This window comes from Scyliorhinus canicula, chromosome 5 (assembly GCF_902713615.1).
Source record: "Scyliorhinus canicula chromosome 5, sScyCan1.1, whole genome shotgun sequence".
Classification (NCBI taxonomy): domain Eukaryota; kingdom Metazoa; phylum Chordata; class Chondrichthyes; order Carcharhiniformes; family Scyliorhinidae; genus Scyliorhinus; species Scyliorhinus canicula.
Window position 1 is genome coordinate 204,431,504 of NC_052150.1, and position 14,899 is coordinate 204,446,402.

The 14,899-nt window shown below is 42.1% G+C and overlaps 1 protein-coding gene across 4 annotated transcripts in view; it reads right to left on the reverse strand.

Annotated features, from left to right (window-relative positions):
- Positions 1 to 8,961: 8,961 nt before the first annotated feature.
- Positions 8,962 to 14,899, reverse strand: part of ube3c (ubiquitin protein ligase E3C) — a 186,232-nt gene continuing 180,294 nt past the window's right edge. For all 4 annotated transcript variants that reach the window (XM_038798378.1, XM_038798379.1, XM_038798377.1 and 1 more), the window contains one exon: positions 8,962 to 10,167. In XM_038798378.1, the coding sequence (XP_038654306.1) occupies positions 9,997 to 10,167 (171 nt within the window). In that variant the 3' untranslated portion in view covers positions 8,962 to 9,996. The remainder of the gene's footprint in view (positions 10,168 to 14,899) is intronic.

Consider the following 14,899-nt stretch of genomic DNA (forward strand, 5'->3'; position numbering starts at 1 on the left):
GCAGGCTGTTTAAAACTTCGAGTCTTCTGCTTTCTTCTCTCCACTTAAAGGCACACCTCATTTTTTAAAGTATATTTATTGAAATTTTATATAAGTCAACAAGGTGTAAGGGTACAAAGTCAAAAAGTTACAAACGGACCTCCATATAAAATAATACAAACTAAAACCAAAACACTATAACGAAACCCTCTACCAGCTGATGGTGTTGAGATCCTTGAAAAAGGAAATAAAAGGTTGCCATCTAAGGGAGAACATTCCCACTGACCCCCGATGGTATATTTCATTTTTTCTAAGTGCAGAAACGTCATTAAAGCGCTCAGCCAGGCAGAAGCACTGGGCAGGTTGGAAAACCTCCAGCAATGCAATATTCACCTCGGTGCCATCAATGGGGCAAAGTCGACAAAGTCTGCCCCTAACCCAGAGTGAAACGCTGGTGAATCTGAGACCCCTAATATGGCTACCAATGGACATGGCTCTAAATCCACCTGAAGAGTCTCCGATAGTGTTGATAAAGAAAACCCAGAAGCTCGCAAGTTTGGGGCAGGAGCAAAACAAGTGTGTGGTTAGCTGGGGCAAGTGAACATCGAACACACTTGTCTTCCACCTTTGGGAATAACCCACTCATCCTTGCCTTGGTCAATTGTATCCTGTGTAACACTTTGAAGTGGATTAATCTCAACCGGGCACAAGAGAACGAGGGGTTAATCTTGTAGAGGGCTGCCCTCCCAAGTCTCATCAGTAAGCACAGGACCCAGCTCACTCTCCCATCTCGCCCTCCCCCCATCCAATGGGGCGGATCCGATGAGCGAATATAGCCATATAGGTCTGAGATAAATCCTTCTTCAGGTTGATAAAACTTTCTTCAGCAATTGGGAGGGTGGGGTCAAAAGAAAGGAATTTTATCAGCCAATTCGCTAAAGCTGGCAAATCTCCCCTCTACAAATAGGTCCCTAAAATGCTCAAGCCCATTGGCCTTCCAAGATTTAAATGAAGGATCCTTTTCCCAATAGTCACCCGAAGGTGGGCCGGGTATATTATAATTACACACATAAAGACACCCTACAGCTACAGTAATCTATGTATGACACCTAATGAATTCCCCCTTAACTGTTCCAATTTAAAAACAAAATCCCGTAACCCAGAAACCCCTTTTCAAGGGCATGGCCCACCACTCTGCATTTTCACTTGAATAAGACTGGCTTTCCCTGAAATTCTGACCCCGTCTCAGCACCAGGTTTAAACCCGGAAAAGCAAACTCTATCTTTTTAAGTTACCAAAGCAGGTAGCTATAATCAATTGGGTTTTTTCTGGAACAACTCTTTAAAGTAAAATCATAGAAAGACAGGAAAAAGCATATCTTTCTATCCGAGTCCACAGCAGTCCAAATGAAAGTGAACTAAAAAAAAACCTCACTGCCACAGCTCAACCCACAAAATGACATCACTGAAGCCACGTGATAAAACAAAAACCTTTCTTAAACGTTGCTAAAAAAACCCTTGCATGACACTCCATTGAAGGCAGCTCTTCGTTTTGCCTTTTCCTTACTCAGATCTTGGTACAACCGGACGGGTGGCCTCCCATTTGATATCTCGATGGTCTCTAGCCCAGCGAAGGACCTGTTCCTTTTCCTTGCAGCTATGAAACCGTATGATAACTGCATGAGGCGGATATCCAGATCGAGGTATCGATCACAGAGAGCAATGGGCCCAGTTTAATTCTGGGGTGGGGGGGGGGGGGGGATGTGAACATAACCTCACCCATCATCTTGCAAAACATGCCCAAAAAATATTCAGTAGGGGTGCGACACTCCAACCCCTCTGGCAATCCCACATATGTTCTGCCTCCTGGATCTATTTTCCAGTTTGGCCACTTTTACATTCAACCACTGAAGTAACATCGGCCTCTAGAGAGGTGATCTGATCACTGTGGTCTGTTAATGCCATATCGATGTTTTTAATTGTGGCTTCATGAGTCTCGACGATCTTATTTGTGCTTTCTAAGGCCAAACGCATGGGGGGGGGGGGGGGGTCAAGGCCTCTTCAAGATCTACCGCCAAACTTTTGACGGTGTTTCTCTAGTTCGCTCGCCTTATACTTTAAGCAAACATTTTTTAAAACAATGAATATAGGGCATAAAACAGGACATACTACTAATTGTCAAATGGTATAGAAGATAACAATTCAAATGTTCCCATTTGAATTCTTTGACAGAATTAAAAAAGTCATAGCATACATATACAATATCTGCATTAATGAAATTAAATAAGAACAAAGTGCCAGAAGTACTGAGCAAATCAGGCGGTATCTGTAGAGAGCGCGCGAGAGAGAGAGACACAATCACCTGGGGACAGACAAGTCGTCTGGTGGCACACAAGTCATAACGCCTGGCAGACAACATCCTGCTTTCAAGGGATCAACGAGAAAAAAAGCTGTCCAAGTGGAGACAAATAAACAAAATGAGAACAAAAGAGCATCAACAAAATAAAAAAAAACAAGATTATTACATACCAAAAATCGATTGACCTTATTCTTGAATACATCAATTGACCAACCAACCACGCCCATTTTGGGGAAAGGGATTGACATTACTCTCTGAAAACGTCGTTCTTGATTTCAGTCCAAAAGGGCCGAGTTCTAATTTTAACTGAATGCCCCCCTTGATTTGGATCCCTGCAGAGAAAAGTTTCCCCCGTCTAATCTCATTATTTCAAACATCGATTTGATCAACTTCTAAACTGAAGGGAATGAAAATCAAGTTTATGCAATCTATCTCCCATTAAACCTTTTAAGTCCTAATATCTGCAAATCTACATTTTCTGAGTGCTGATACTGAATGCAGTTCTCTAGATGGTCTAATCAAGGCTCCATACAACAACTTTATTCCAACCACTTAAAATGCTAATTTCTACCTTAATTAGCTTTTTTGAGTACCTATCATTATGAGTAAATGTGAATCAGTGGGCATCCTGCAAGGATAGACTTGAAAAGTTGAACAACAGGAATGCTGTATCCAGAACCATCTTATATAATGAAAATTTCATAATGCAAAATGACAGACAACTGACTAATAACATTCACTGGATGAGAATGGATTCTGGTAAATAATTTGAAACTGCATTTTTGGGCAGCATGGTAGCACAGTTTGCTTCACAGCTCCAGGGTCCCAGTTCGATTCCCGGCTTGGGTCACTGACAGTGTGGAGGTTTGCACTTTCGTGTCCCCGGATCTGTGTGGTGTTTCCGCCAGGTGCGCCGGTTTCCTCCCAGTCCAAAGATGTGCAGGTTAGGTGGATTGGCCATGCTAAATTGCCCTTAGTGTCCAAAAAGGTTAGGTTGGGTTACGGGGAAGGTGTGGGCTTACAGGATGGTCCACTCGATGGGCCGAATGGCCTCCTTTAGCACTGTAAATTCTATGATATATGAATCCAGTATCCATTGACTTAGGGTCAGTCTGGCCGATGGCACTTATTCTCCAAATTTGGATGTTGACGATGGCACGGTTGAATGTGCTTCTGCCTGTAGCGAGACAGCCTATGCTTTTTCAGTAACCAGCAGCATAAAGCAAGGACGCATCATGGCTCTTCAAATCTTCTTGTTTGTTCCATTGCCTAAGGGAGCCACCACAGATAAACTGACTGGCATCAACATTAGGTCTATTCAGACATGTTCTTCAATCATGTTTCCAAAGTTACAAAGAGCATTTGTATGCAGATAACTTCGTGCCTAACTGCCCACTTGGAAGACTTCAAATATTGTTCTCCAAATTAGCATCTCCAAAAGCCAAGATAGTTAAGAGGAAGGGTAGGGCCATTTGGCTCATCAAGCCTGCTCTTCCATTCAATAAGATAATGGCTGATCTGATTGGGGCCTCAGCCCCATATTAGTGCCTGCCCCCATAACCTCCAACATCTTTGTGGCTCACAAATCAGGCTAACTCAGCCGTGAATATATTCAATCACTGAACCTCCATTGCTCTCTGTCAAGAAAATTATAAAGACTGATGACCTTTCAAAGAAATTGCTTATCTCCATCTTAAATGAGATCCCCCCCCCCCCCAACTTATTTTTAAATTGTGCCCCGAGTCCTAGATTTCCCCTACGATGAGATACATTCTCCCAGCATTCAACCCGTCATGTCCCCTCAGGCTCTTACGTTTCAATAAGATCATGTCTTAATGAGTATAGACCCAAAGTGCTTAGTCTTTCCTCATAAGTTAACTCCTTCATCTCAGAACTGAGCCTAGTGATCATTCTCAGAGCTACTTCCAAGTATATTCCTCAAGAGGCCAAAACTGTACACAGTACGATACCAGAGTTCCAACTGCCAAAGCAAATCTTCTTTATCCAGCTCAAGGAAGTCCCGAACAGGAGAACAAAGAAAGCACTTCAAAGACACCCTGGAGACTTAACTCAAGAAATGCAACGTAGACGTATACGCCTGGGAGACCCTTGCTCAGAAGGGAGAATTGCTCAGAAACCTTTGGATTGAAGGGGCGCAATTCTTTGAGAGAACCCATTGACAAAAGGATAGCCTGAGAAAGGAATATCAGCAATCCAAGGACCAAACCCACCTCTCGAAAACACTTGCCAAGTGTGCGGTTAGGGATGTAGCTCTAGAATCGGGCACATCAGCCATGCACAAACCCATGACCACTGACACAGAGTTTCTTAGGTGGACAATCAGACATAGGTTGTGGTCTCAGCAACCTGTAAAGTTGCAGCAAGATTTTCTACTTTTATACTCCACCCCCTTTAACATTCAATTGCTTCCCTACCCTATTGCTGTACCTATCTGCTAACTTGTATTCATCTACAAGGAGACCCAGAATCGTCTGTATTACAGAATTCTGGAATCACCCTCCCCATTTCATAGTATACTGCTTTTCTATTCTTCTTGTCACAATGGACAAACTCATATTTTTCCACATTATATTTGATCTGCTAATTTTTTTGCACATTCATTTAGCCTATGTAACCCTTTGGAGATATAGGTCCTCCATTTCCTCATCAACTTTCCTACCCATCTTTGAATCATCAGTAAATTTGGCTAGAATACAGCTAGTCTCTTCCTCCCAAGTCATTAATATATATAAATAGAAAAGACCTTCGACAGAGTCGAATGGAAATAACTCATAGAGGTACTGGAGTGGTTCGGGCTTGGAACAGGGTTCACCGCTTGGGTAAAGCTCCTATACAACGCTCCCATGGCGAGTGTACGGACCAACAATACCAACTCCCAATACTTCCAGCTGCACAGGGGCACCAGACAAGGATGCCCACTGTCCCCGCTGCTGTTCGCACTAGCAATCGAACCGCTAGCAATCGCGCTCAGAGCAGCAAAAAATTGGAGGGGGATCCGAAGGGGAGGTAGAGAGCACAGAGTCTCACTCTATGCGGATGATCTGCTCCTCTATATCTCGGACCCACAAAGCAGCATGGACGGAATCATAGCGCTCCTGAAAGAGTTTGGAGCCTTCTCGGGCTACAAACTCAACATGAGCAAAAGTGAGATCTTCCCAGTACACCCGCAAGGGGGGGGGGGCAGCACTAAAGGGCCTGCCGTTCAAACAAGCCCGAAATAAATTCCGCTACCTGGGGATCCAAATAGCCCATGACTGGAAAGGGATCCACTAATGGAACCTCACCAGCCTGACGGAGGAAGTTAAAAAGGACCTGCAAAGATGGAACACACTCCCGCTCTCCCTCGCGGGGAGAGTCCAGACGATCAAAATGAACGTACTGCCCAGGTTCCTTTTCCTGTTTAGATCCATTCCGATCTACATCCCCAAGGCCTTTTTCAAAGCGCTGGACAAACATATCATGGCGTTCGTATGGGGGGGGTAAAAATGCTAGGATCCCAAAGAAGGTCATACAAAAAACAAAATCCAGGGGGGGGCTAGCCCTCCCGAATCTACAATTCTACCACTGGGCGGCAACAGCCGAGCGAGTAAGGGGATGGATCCAGGAGCCAGAAGCCGAGTGGGTGCGTGCAGAGGAGGCCTCCTGCATGGGAACCTCCCTCCGGGCCCTCGCCACGGCAGCACTCCCATCCCCACCCAAAAAACACTCCACCAGCCCAGTGGTGACAGCCACCCTCCAATCCTGGAACCAACTGCGGCAGCAATTTGGCCTGTACAAAATGTCGGACAAGGCTCCCATCTGCAACAACCATAGGTTCAAACCAGCACTGACCGACGCCACCTTCAAAAGGTGGAGGCAGGACGGGGGGACACTGACAGTCAGGGACCTATACACGGACGACAGGATCGCAACACTGGACGAACTGACAGAGAAATTTCAGCTAGCTGGGGGGAACGAGCTACGGTACCTGCAGCTCAAAAACTTCCTACGAAAGGAGACAAGGACGTACCCACAACCGCCACGACAGACACTATTGGAAGACCTACTGGACGCAAGTATCCTAGAGAAAGGGAACTGTAGTGACATGTATGACCGACTGGTAGACAGGGACAACACCGTACTGGACGCAACAAGAAGGAAATGGGAGGACGACCTGGGGATGGAGATAGGGTGGGGACTCTGGAGCGAAGCACTGCATAGGGTCAACTCCACCTCCACGTGCGCAAGGCTCAGCCTGACGTAACTAAAAGTGGTACATAGAGCCCACTTAATGAGAAACCGTATGAGTAGGTTCTTCCCGGAGGTGGAGGACAAATGTGAGCGGTGCCAGAGAGGCCCGGCCAACCACGCCCACATGTTCTGGTCTTGCCCCAGACTTGTGGAGTACTGGACAGCCTTCTTCGAGGCTATGTCCAAAGTGGTGGGGGTGAGGGTGGAGCCATGCCCGATAGTGGCGGTCTTCGGGGTTTCAGACCAGCCAGATCTATTCCTGGGGAGGAGGGCGGACGCCCTTGCCTTTGCCTCCCTGATTGCCCGCCGTAGAATCCTGTTTGGCTGGCGGTCAGCAGCACCACCCAGAGCTGCAGACTGGCTGTCCGACCTCTCGGAATCTCTCCAAATGGAGAAAATCAAATTCGCCATCCGAGGGTCGGACGACGGCTTCCACAGAACGTGGGAGCCATTCATGCAACTGTTCCGGGACCCGTTTGTGGCCAACGTACATGAGGAAGAATAGTCGGGTGGCCAAGAACCAGGGGAAAATGGGCGGAAATCGGGGGAAGGTAGCCGGGGGGAGGGGGGGGCTACGGGCTCGGTATTGGGGTTTGATGGCAAGCCAAGGCCCAAAACCAAACTATAAATAAATGCCTATAAACATGTGCCTCGGCCATATTGGGGAATGTAAAATATGTATGCTGGCTAAAGGGGGCGGCCACAATTATTGTTATGAAGATGCTTACCTGTAAATATTCATGTAAAATTTTTGTGTTTTCCTTTTTTTTCTCTCTCTCTAATAACTTGTAATTTGTCATGTATAAAATATGAAAACTCAATAAAAAAACATTTATAAAAAAAAATATATATATATATATAAATAATTGAAGCCCAGCTCTGATCCCTGTAACACTCTACTAATTAGTTTGCCAACCTGAAAATAACCCATTTCTCAAGATTCTGTTTCCTGATAGTTGGCCAATCCTCAATCCAAGCTACTAAATGATCGCAATCACCATAAGCTTTCACCTTTTGCAGTAACCGTTTATGTGACACTTTACCATATGCCTTTTGGAAATCCAAATACCCAACACCTGTAGGTTCCCCTTTATTGACCCTGCCTGTCATATCCACAAAGAACATTAATAAATTTGACAAACAGGATTTTCGGTTCATAAAATGAGTTGACTCTGCCTGCTCATATTATACATTTCTAAATGTCCTACGACTATCTTCTTCACAATGGATTCTAACAATTTTCCCAATGACAGATGTTAGACCAGCACAAGGCACATTATGAAGCAGCAGACATAACAGATTGCTTCTGTCTCAAGGCTGTACAGAAATTCTCATAACGTGGACCATGTGCTTGTTAGGGATGCCACTATTGAAGAAAATATCAGTAGACAAATCAATAAAGCAAGTTCTGCCCATGGCCGACTCATTGATTGTTTGGAATCAGCACAGCATTAAGCTGCAGACAAAAATCAAACTCTGCCAGCCACTGTCCTTGCATCCCTGCTGTATGTACAACCCCGAGTCTACTATCGGCATCACAAACATCTGGAACACCTCCAAAGATATCAGAGGTCCAACATGCACAAAATCACAAATGAGATCTTTCATCTTATGACCCAAGGTCATGTCTCTCACATGGATGATTACATCACCCCAAGCAGATCTTCTTTCGGGAACTGTCTAAGGGTAAACAAAATACAAGTGGTCAGTCCAAACAATTCAAGGCCTAAAAAGCATCCTTAAGCTTCTGCATTGCAGAAAATCTCTCTTGGGAAAAGCCTGCAGCCAATCAGCCCCAAGTGGAGGCAAGCACAGAATTTGCATTCAGCATTTTGAGGAACATTTACTTCAAACTCGTAACATCCAGTATGCCCAGAGGAAGGACAAAGTGGCACAGCTGTAGAAGATCCCCCAAGCACCAATGACATCAATTCGAACTGCCAGGTTCTGTGGACATCCATGCTGGCCCACATCGGACTATTCGGTCATGAGAGAATCTGAAGACGATGAAATCATTTAGAGCTTGGGCATTCTCAAATGAGTCATCTACTGCAAAGTGGTATTTTACTGCATTCTTCAGATCTCTGAACTATTCAAAATAAAGACCATACCCTATGCTTCTTCAGCACTTTTTCCCCATAAAATCCTTTTATTGAATAAAGGCAAAATCATAAATTTATAAAGATATTTGGTAATTAACCATAATTAGTGTTAAAATATTGTTAGCATCAAACAAATTTGTTCACAAAAGGATACCAATCCCCAGGTGGAGCATCTTTACTTTCTTTAAACCCTTTTTTTTTTTTACATGCAATCTGCAATAATTATCTTTTATTATGGAATACAAGTATGCAAATATCTGATACACACCAGTTCCATTATTCAAGTTTTGTTTAATAGCTGTTAAACTTATAACTCATTTAACAGTAAGGACCATTCTGATACCACAGAAGATAAATGCACAAGGAAAAACTGTACAGATACAGAACAAAAACATAGTATTCACAGCTGCAGAGAAAACATGTACGTATTCACATCTCTGTTTACAGGAACTGCTGACTAAATCCTTGTCTCAAAAACGTTTACCATGGCTTAATGGAGCGATTTTTATGAGCAAGCTGAATCCTATTGCGACCAAGAAAAGTAATCCCCTGTCCACATAATATCTCATCCACTTAACACTTCTTAGTCAGAAATCACACCACAGTTATGCAGAAGAGCCATATAATTAATAGCACATAATGTCACACCATACAATTTAAATCTAGGCTTTAAATTGCAACTATGTTTTATTGGGTTCCATACTGGGACATAATTGTGATTTAAAACAAAGATTGTAAGAAATGTGCAACCTTTAAAAAGAAATGTAAAATGCAGCAGTATTACATGGTCTATGTGCTTCCACCTAACCATGATGTTAAATGCAAGAAACCAGTATGAAGTTAAAAAAAACAATATTGGCCACATTTTGCCTTATAAAGCCAGGTATCCGATGAGGAGAGGCCTGTGTTTATGTAAATATCTTCCATTATTATGGCTTGCTTTATTGCCTGTTTCGACCAACACACATTTGCTGAATCTTTGGTTAATGTCACCCAGCACAGGCTTTTTTTCTGTTAACGTATAGTGGTGATTTGATCATCACACAAGCGGCCTCTTGCCCAGTATGTAGTCTCCATTTTTTTAAGCAGTAAAATCTCCCAACTTGTACCCAATTGATCATTTATCCATCTGAGCTACAAACATATGATGATTAAAAGAAGCCTCATCTTTGCAGTGCACTTCATTAAAACCTCTTTTTGAGTCTACACAATTTCAATACAAGTCCATTTTGCGAACTTTGATTGTTGGTACATGTCTCAAGCACGATCCATCATTTTCACAGCTATCAGCGATCCCATTCTGACTTCAGCTTAGCTCAAAGCCTGCTGCTGATTCAATTGCATAAAGTAATTTACTCCTCATAAGATTTTCATCATAAAACTCTGGAAGCTTGAGAAGGTTCATGCAAGTACTAGCTGTGGGTAATCGCTCCAGGTCAGTTCCTCCATTGTGTATACAAAACGCTGGATACAGTTCCTAAAGATGAAATAAAAATGAAGTTAGACTATTTTCCTAGAAATAAAAAATTTTGTTCATTTACAAATAAGCAATTATATTTTTTATTTAAAATGAGCAGCCCCAGCTAGTTTGCCTTCATATTTTGCAAAACATTCCTCCTAAGTGCAGGCAAAGTACAAATAGGAATCGAGATTATAATGTAAACTTCATCAAGAAACATTCCAGTATTCTCAGGGGACCACTAAAGAGTCAGATATGAAATTTCCAAGTCTAATACATTACTAAAGTCCTTCCTTTTGAATTCCCTTTGTTCCCATTTCTTTTTTATTTTATTATTTTTGGCCCATGGAATAATAATGGGAATTTGCTTTAAGCAGTGGGCTTGAGCTGAGGCAGCCTGCTAGTCAGGACAGTATGTTCCAAGATTTGGTTTTGGAGAAGGGAAAAAACAGATTTGTCAGTGATTTGCTCCTGCGGGATGCTTCTGAGAGAGCTGGTCAGTAGTGATTAGGCCTTGAACGAGGGAGGAATTCTCTCTCTCTTTCACTATTGATGTAAAGCACTGCTTTATTGTTCTAAAACCAGCGAGTGCCTGTCACATTTATAAAAATAAATTTAGAGTACCCAATTCACTTTTTTCAATTAAGGGGCAATTTAATGTGACCAATCCACCTCGCCTGCACATTTTTGGGTTGTGGGGTGAAACCCACGCAAACACGGGGAAAATGTGCAAACTCCACACAGACAGTGACCCAGAGCCAGGATTGAACCTGGGACCTCGGCGCCGTGAGGCAACAGGGCTAACCCACTGCGCCAGCGTGCTGCCCCGCCTGTCACATCTTTACTATATATTTGAAATGATCTTGAACCTACAAAGAAAGTAGACAGCCTTGCCAGAGAAAACCATCTTATGTTTAGAAGGAAGCAATATACTGTCAATGATTCTCGCCTTTTGTTCACATTAGCTAGAAGTTCACCCTGGTGATCACATTGTGTACGTATCATTACTTCAAGGTACACCATTTCATTTGTAGTGTTCCAGATTCTTCCGTTCCTCATTGTTACTATGGTATAAACCTCTACAAAACAGTTCTAAGATCCTTCTTTTAAGGGAGGGGGGAATGGAGAGGAAGTGTTTGCTGCCTTTTCTCAACATACACTGGGTGTTAACTGGATGATGTTCTTTGAACTGCCTCCAGTGCCTGAATGTCTCACTGATCAGAATGGATATTACTCCAAATGTGATCTGACAAAAGGTTGTAATAGATGGTATTTACGCATAGCACATCTTTTCACACACAGAAATGCTCCTTTTTTGTCAATTGATTTGTGGAAGGTTTCTGGAAATTGTGAAAAGACACAAAAGACACCCAAGATAGCATGGAATGAGATTTCATTCACCCATCAACTAGACTCCTTGCTGATCAAATGTCAATGTGTCCCATCATGAATTTCATCTCCTGATGTAAAATCCTCACAAGGGCATCATTAGACAGGGGTGCTTCTGTAAATTCCAGAGAAAAAGGAATAGGCTTCCCAGAAATGGTTAGCCAGTTGCTAGAAAGTAGTAGGGTTAAATTACCACCTGATGCATTTAAAATTTTGGTAAAGAGAAAAAAATATAATGAAGTAAAACCATGGCGTTTGAGGGCAATGAGACAACACAGTCTTAGACATAGAATTTACAGTGCAGAAGGAGGCCATTCGGCCCATCGAGTCTGCACCGGCTCTTGGAAAGAGCACCTCCACCCTATCCCCATAACCCAGTAACCCCACCCAACACGAAGGGCAATTTTGGACATTAAGGGCAATTTAGCATTGCCAATCGACCTAACCTGCACATCTTTGGACTGTGGGAGGAAACCGGAGCACCCGGAGGAAACCCACGCACACACGGGGAGGATGTGCAGACTCCGCACAGACAGTGACCCAAGCCAAAATCGAACCTGGGACCCTGGAGCTGTGAAGCAATTGTGCTATCCACAATGCTACCGTGCTGCCCTTGAAAGAGGACTTGTGGACTTCCATCTGAGGTTTCTGATGCCAGGCAGAATAGTTTGTTGACTGTTATTAATTGGACCTTAAAAGTTTACAGTTCAGAGAAAGGCCCATCTTGTGCCAACATCTTCCGAGAGCTACCAAAAATAAAGCGCTCTGTCTTAATCTCTTTCCTCTTGCCCTGAATCTTCCTGTGATTCAAAGGTTTATCAAAGATATAACGATCACAGCCTCAACAATTCCTTGTGCCAAAGCAATAGATGATCGAACAACTGTTTGCATAAAGAAACCTCTTAGCTTCTCTTCATAATCTTACTATCAACTTAAAAATGAAAACGCCATAATCACGGACTCCTTAGAGTTTTTCCTGTAGCAACATTTTAAAAACCTGTTAAATTTAAATATTTTTGCTCTTATAATCCAAGAATTTCAGTTCTCATAAATTGAACAGAGAAATGAAAACCACATGAGCAGAACTGGTTACAATGATTAAACAAGACTTCTCAATATTGCACAAGTTGCTAATTTAGCTATGTATATCACCATTTATAGAAGAAGGTGCATCTAATAATACATGGAATCCCTAGTGCAGAACAGAAGGCGGCCATTTAGCCTATCGGATCAGCACTGAACCTCTGAAAGGGTACCCTACCCAGGCTCACTCCCCCACCCTTTCCCCATAACACCATCGAACCTGCACATCTTTGGGCCCTAGGGGCAATTTTAGCATGGCCAATCCACCTAAAATGCACAACTTTGAACTGTGGGAGGAAAGTGAAGCACCTGGAGGAAACCCACGCAAGACTCATGGAGAATGCGCAATCTCCACACAGATAAGTTACCCAAGACTGGAATCGAACCGGAGTCCTGGCACTGTGAGGCAGCAGTGCTAATGTGTCACACATTCCATGGTGGCCTCTGAAGCCTTATTTCTTTTGGCGATATCAATCTAGTTAAATAGGCTGGTGTATTAATTAATCAAACTCAGGAAAACATCATTTTATCATTATAATGAAATGAAACATATTTGGACCAAAAATGGCAACATTTCTTCATTGTAACAGAATTGGCAAGGCATAAATTGGAAATCAACAATACCTACAGATACAGTGCAAGAATAGAGATTCTGGATTACCCATAACATCCAGCAGCTTCTTAGTCTTTGAAACAGTCATGACTCCTGCTCAAATAGCATCTTTAATTCTTGTAAAAAGGATCATAAAACCCTTATGTAAAATTAAATGATACTTTGCAGAAATTTGCAGTTGGCAGAGGAATTGTCAATTTATTCTGTGATCATAATGTACAACAGAGACGAAGCAATTTAAGGCTGTGGTGAAATGCCCCCTTGAACTTTCTCAACAACAACCCATTTTTCTGCCTATTAACTTATTAAACCATCATTGTCTGCAGGATGTGTTATTCTGGAACAGATGATTTTCTGAAAAAGATTTCAATCATCTTCTAAAATGGATTAGCGTTGACAGTGCTATTTCTTTTCTAATGAATTTTTGGACATTTATTGCACTTAATTAAAGATAAGGCAGCATTAGTACAGGGCAAAGTCAAAGTGCAGCCGCTGAGCAGAATGCTTATCAAGAAATGAAACTGCTGGTGAAAATAAATGCAAAGTAGTAACAGCTGAAAATGGATGGCTTAGAAGCTTTATAGGCTTGGCAGATTGTGTTCTGATTCACATTACATTACTCTGGGCACTTCAGTCTCCTCAGTGGATGTATAAATCTGTCTGCTCATATTACACATGTCCATCTATCTGTGCTTTCTCTATATTCGAGGGTTGCATTGTCTATGTACACTGTCGACTCATCTTGAATATGCTTTTGTTAATTTACTTCAGATTGAGAATTGTGAAGTGTTGGTATGACAAAATGAAAAACGAGCGCCACTGATAGCTTTCAACAGGTTTACACAAGATACTTTAATTTTGATATTCTCATATTCAGACAATAGGACAGTAGTGATAAAACTAGCACCCTTGAACGGCAAAATTACAGTCTCAGATTTTTCCTCATGATTTCAACTATCAAGCATTAAAATTAAAACAGCTAGCTGAACTAAAGAAAGTTGCAGCTTATTGAATTAATTCATCTCAGCAGGGGAGTTTCACATAAAAAGAAAAGCAGATAAACTAAACACAGAAGTATGCAGTGTTCTTTCCTTACCATTTGATGTTTTTTAATATAATCTTTAACATCTCCATCAATGCAGAACACTTAAAACATTAAAAAAGAATCACGAGTCATGGGATAACCATTTCACACAGGATACTGAAATGTGCCATGTATCAGAACATTCTAATTTATGTGATGCTTTCTGGTTTAGATTAAATTTTATGCGACACTGAAAGCTTGTAGAAATATAGGGAGGTAAAAGAACTGAAACTACTTACAATCAGGGGACAGATTGTAAGTGTTTCAATTACAACAGCCGGGTGGATGCAAACTCAGCTTTATAAAAGCATATTTGGTATACAACTAGATATAATTATTTGAAAATGGATTTCCATTTCTGGTTTTCTGAAATATTCAACCAGTCAAATTTACTGGCAAGCATAACTGACATACGGACTAAGTCTCAAATCACCACATGTAGTATAGGGTCAAGAACTGTAAAGGTCAACAAGGATCAACTCAGTCAGCAGAACGCACACATTAGATAAGGACAATTTGGATACTTTTATCTGGTAGTTATTTGGAAGTGATTAGTCAAATACTTCTTAATGACAGCTATT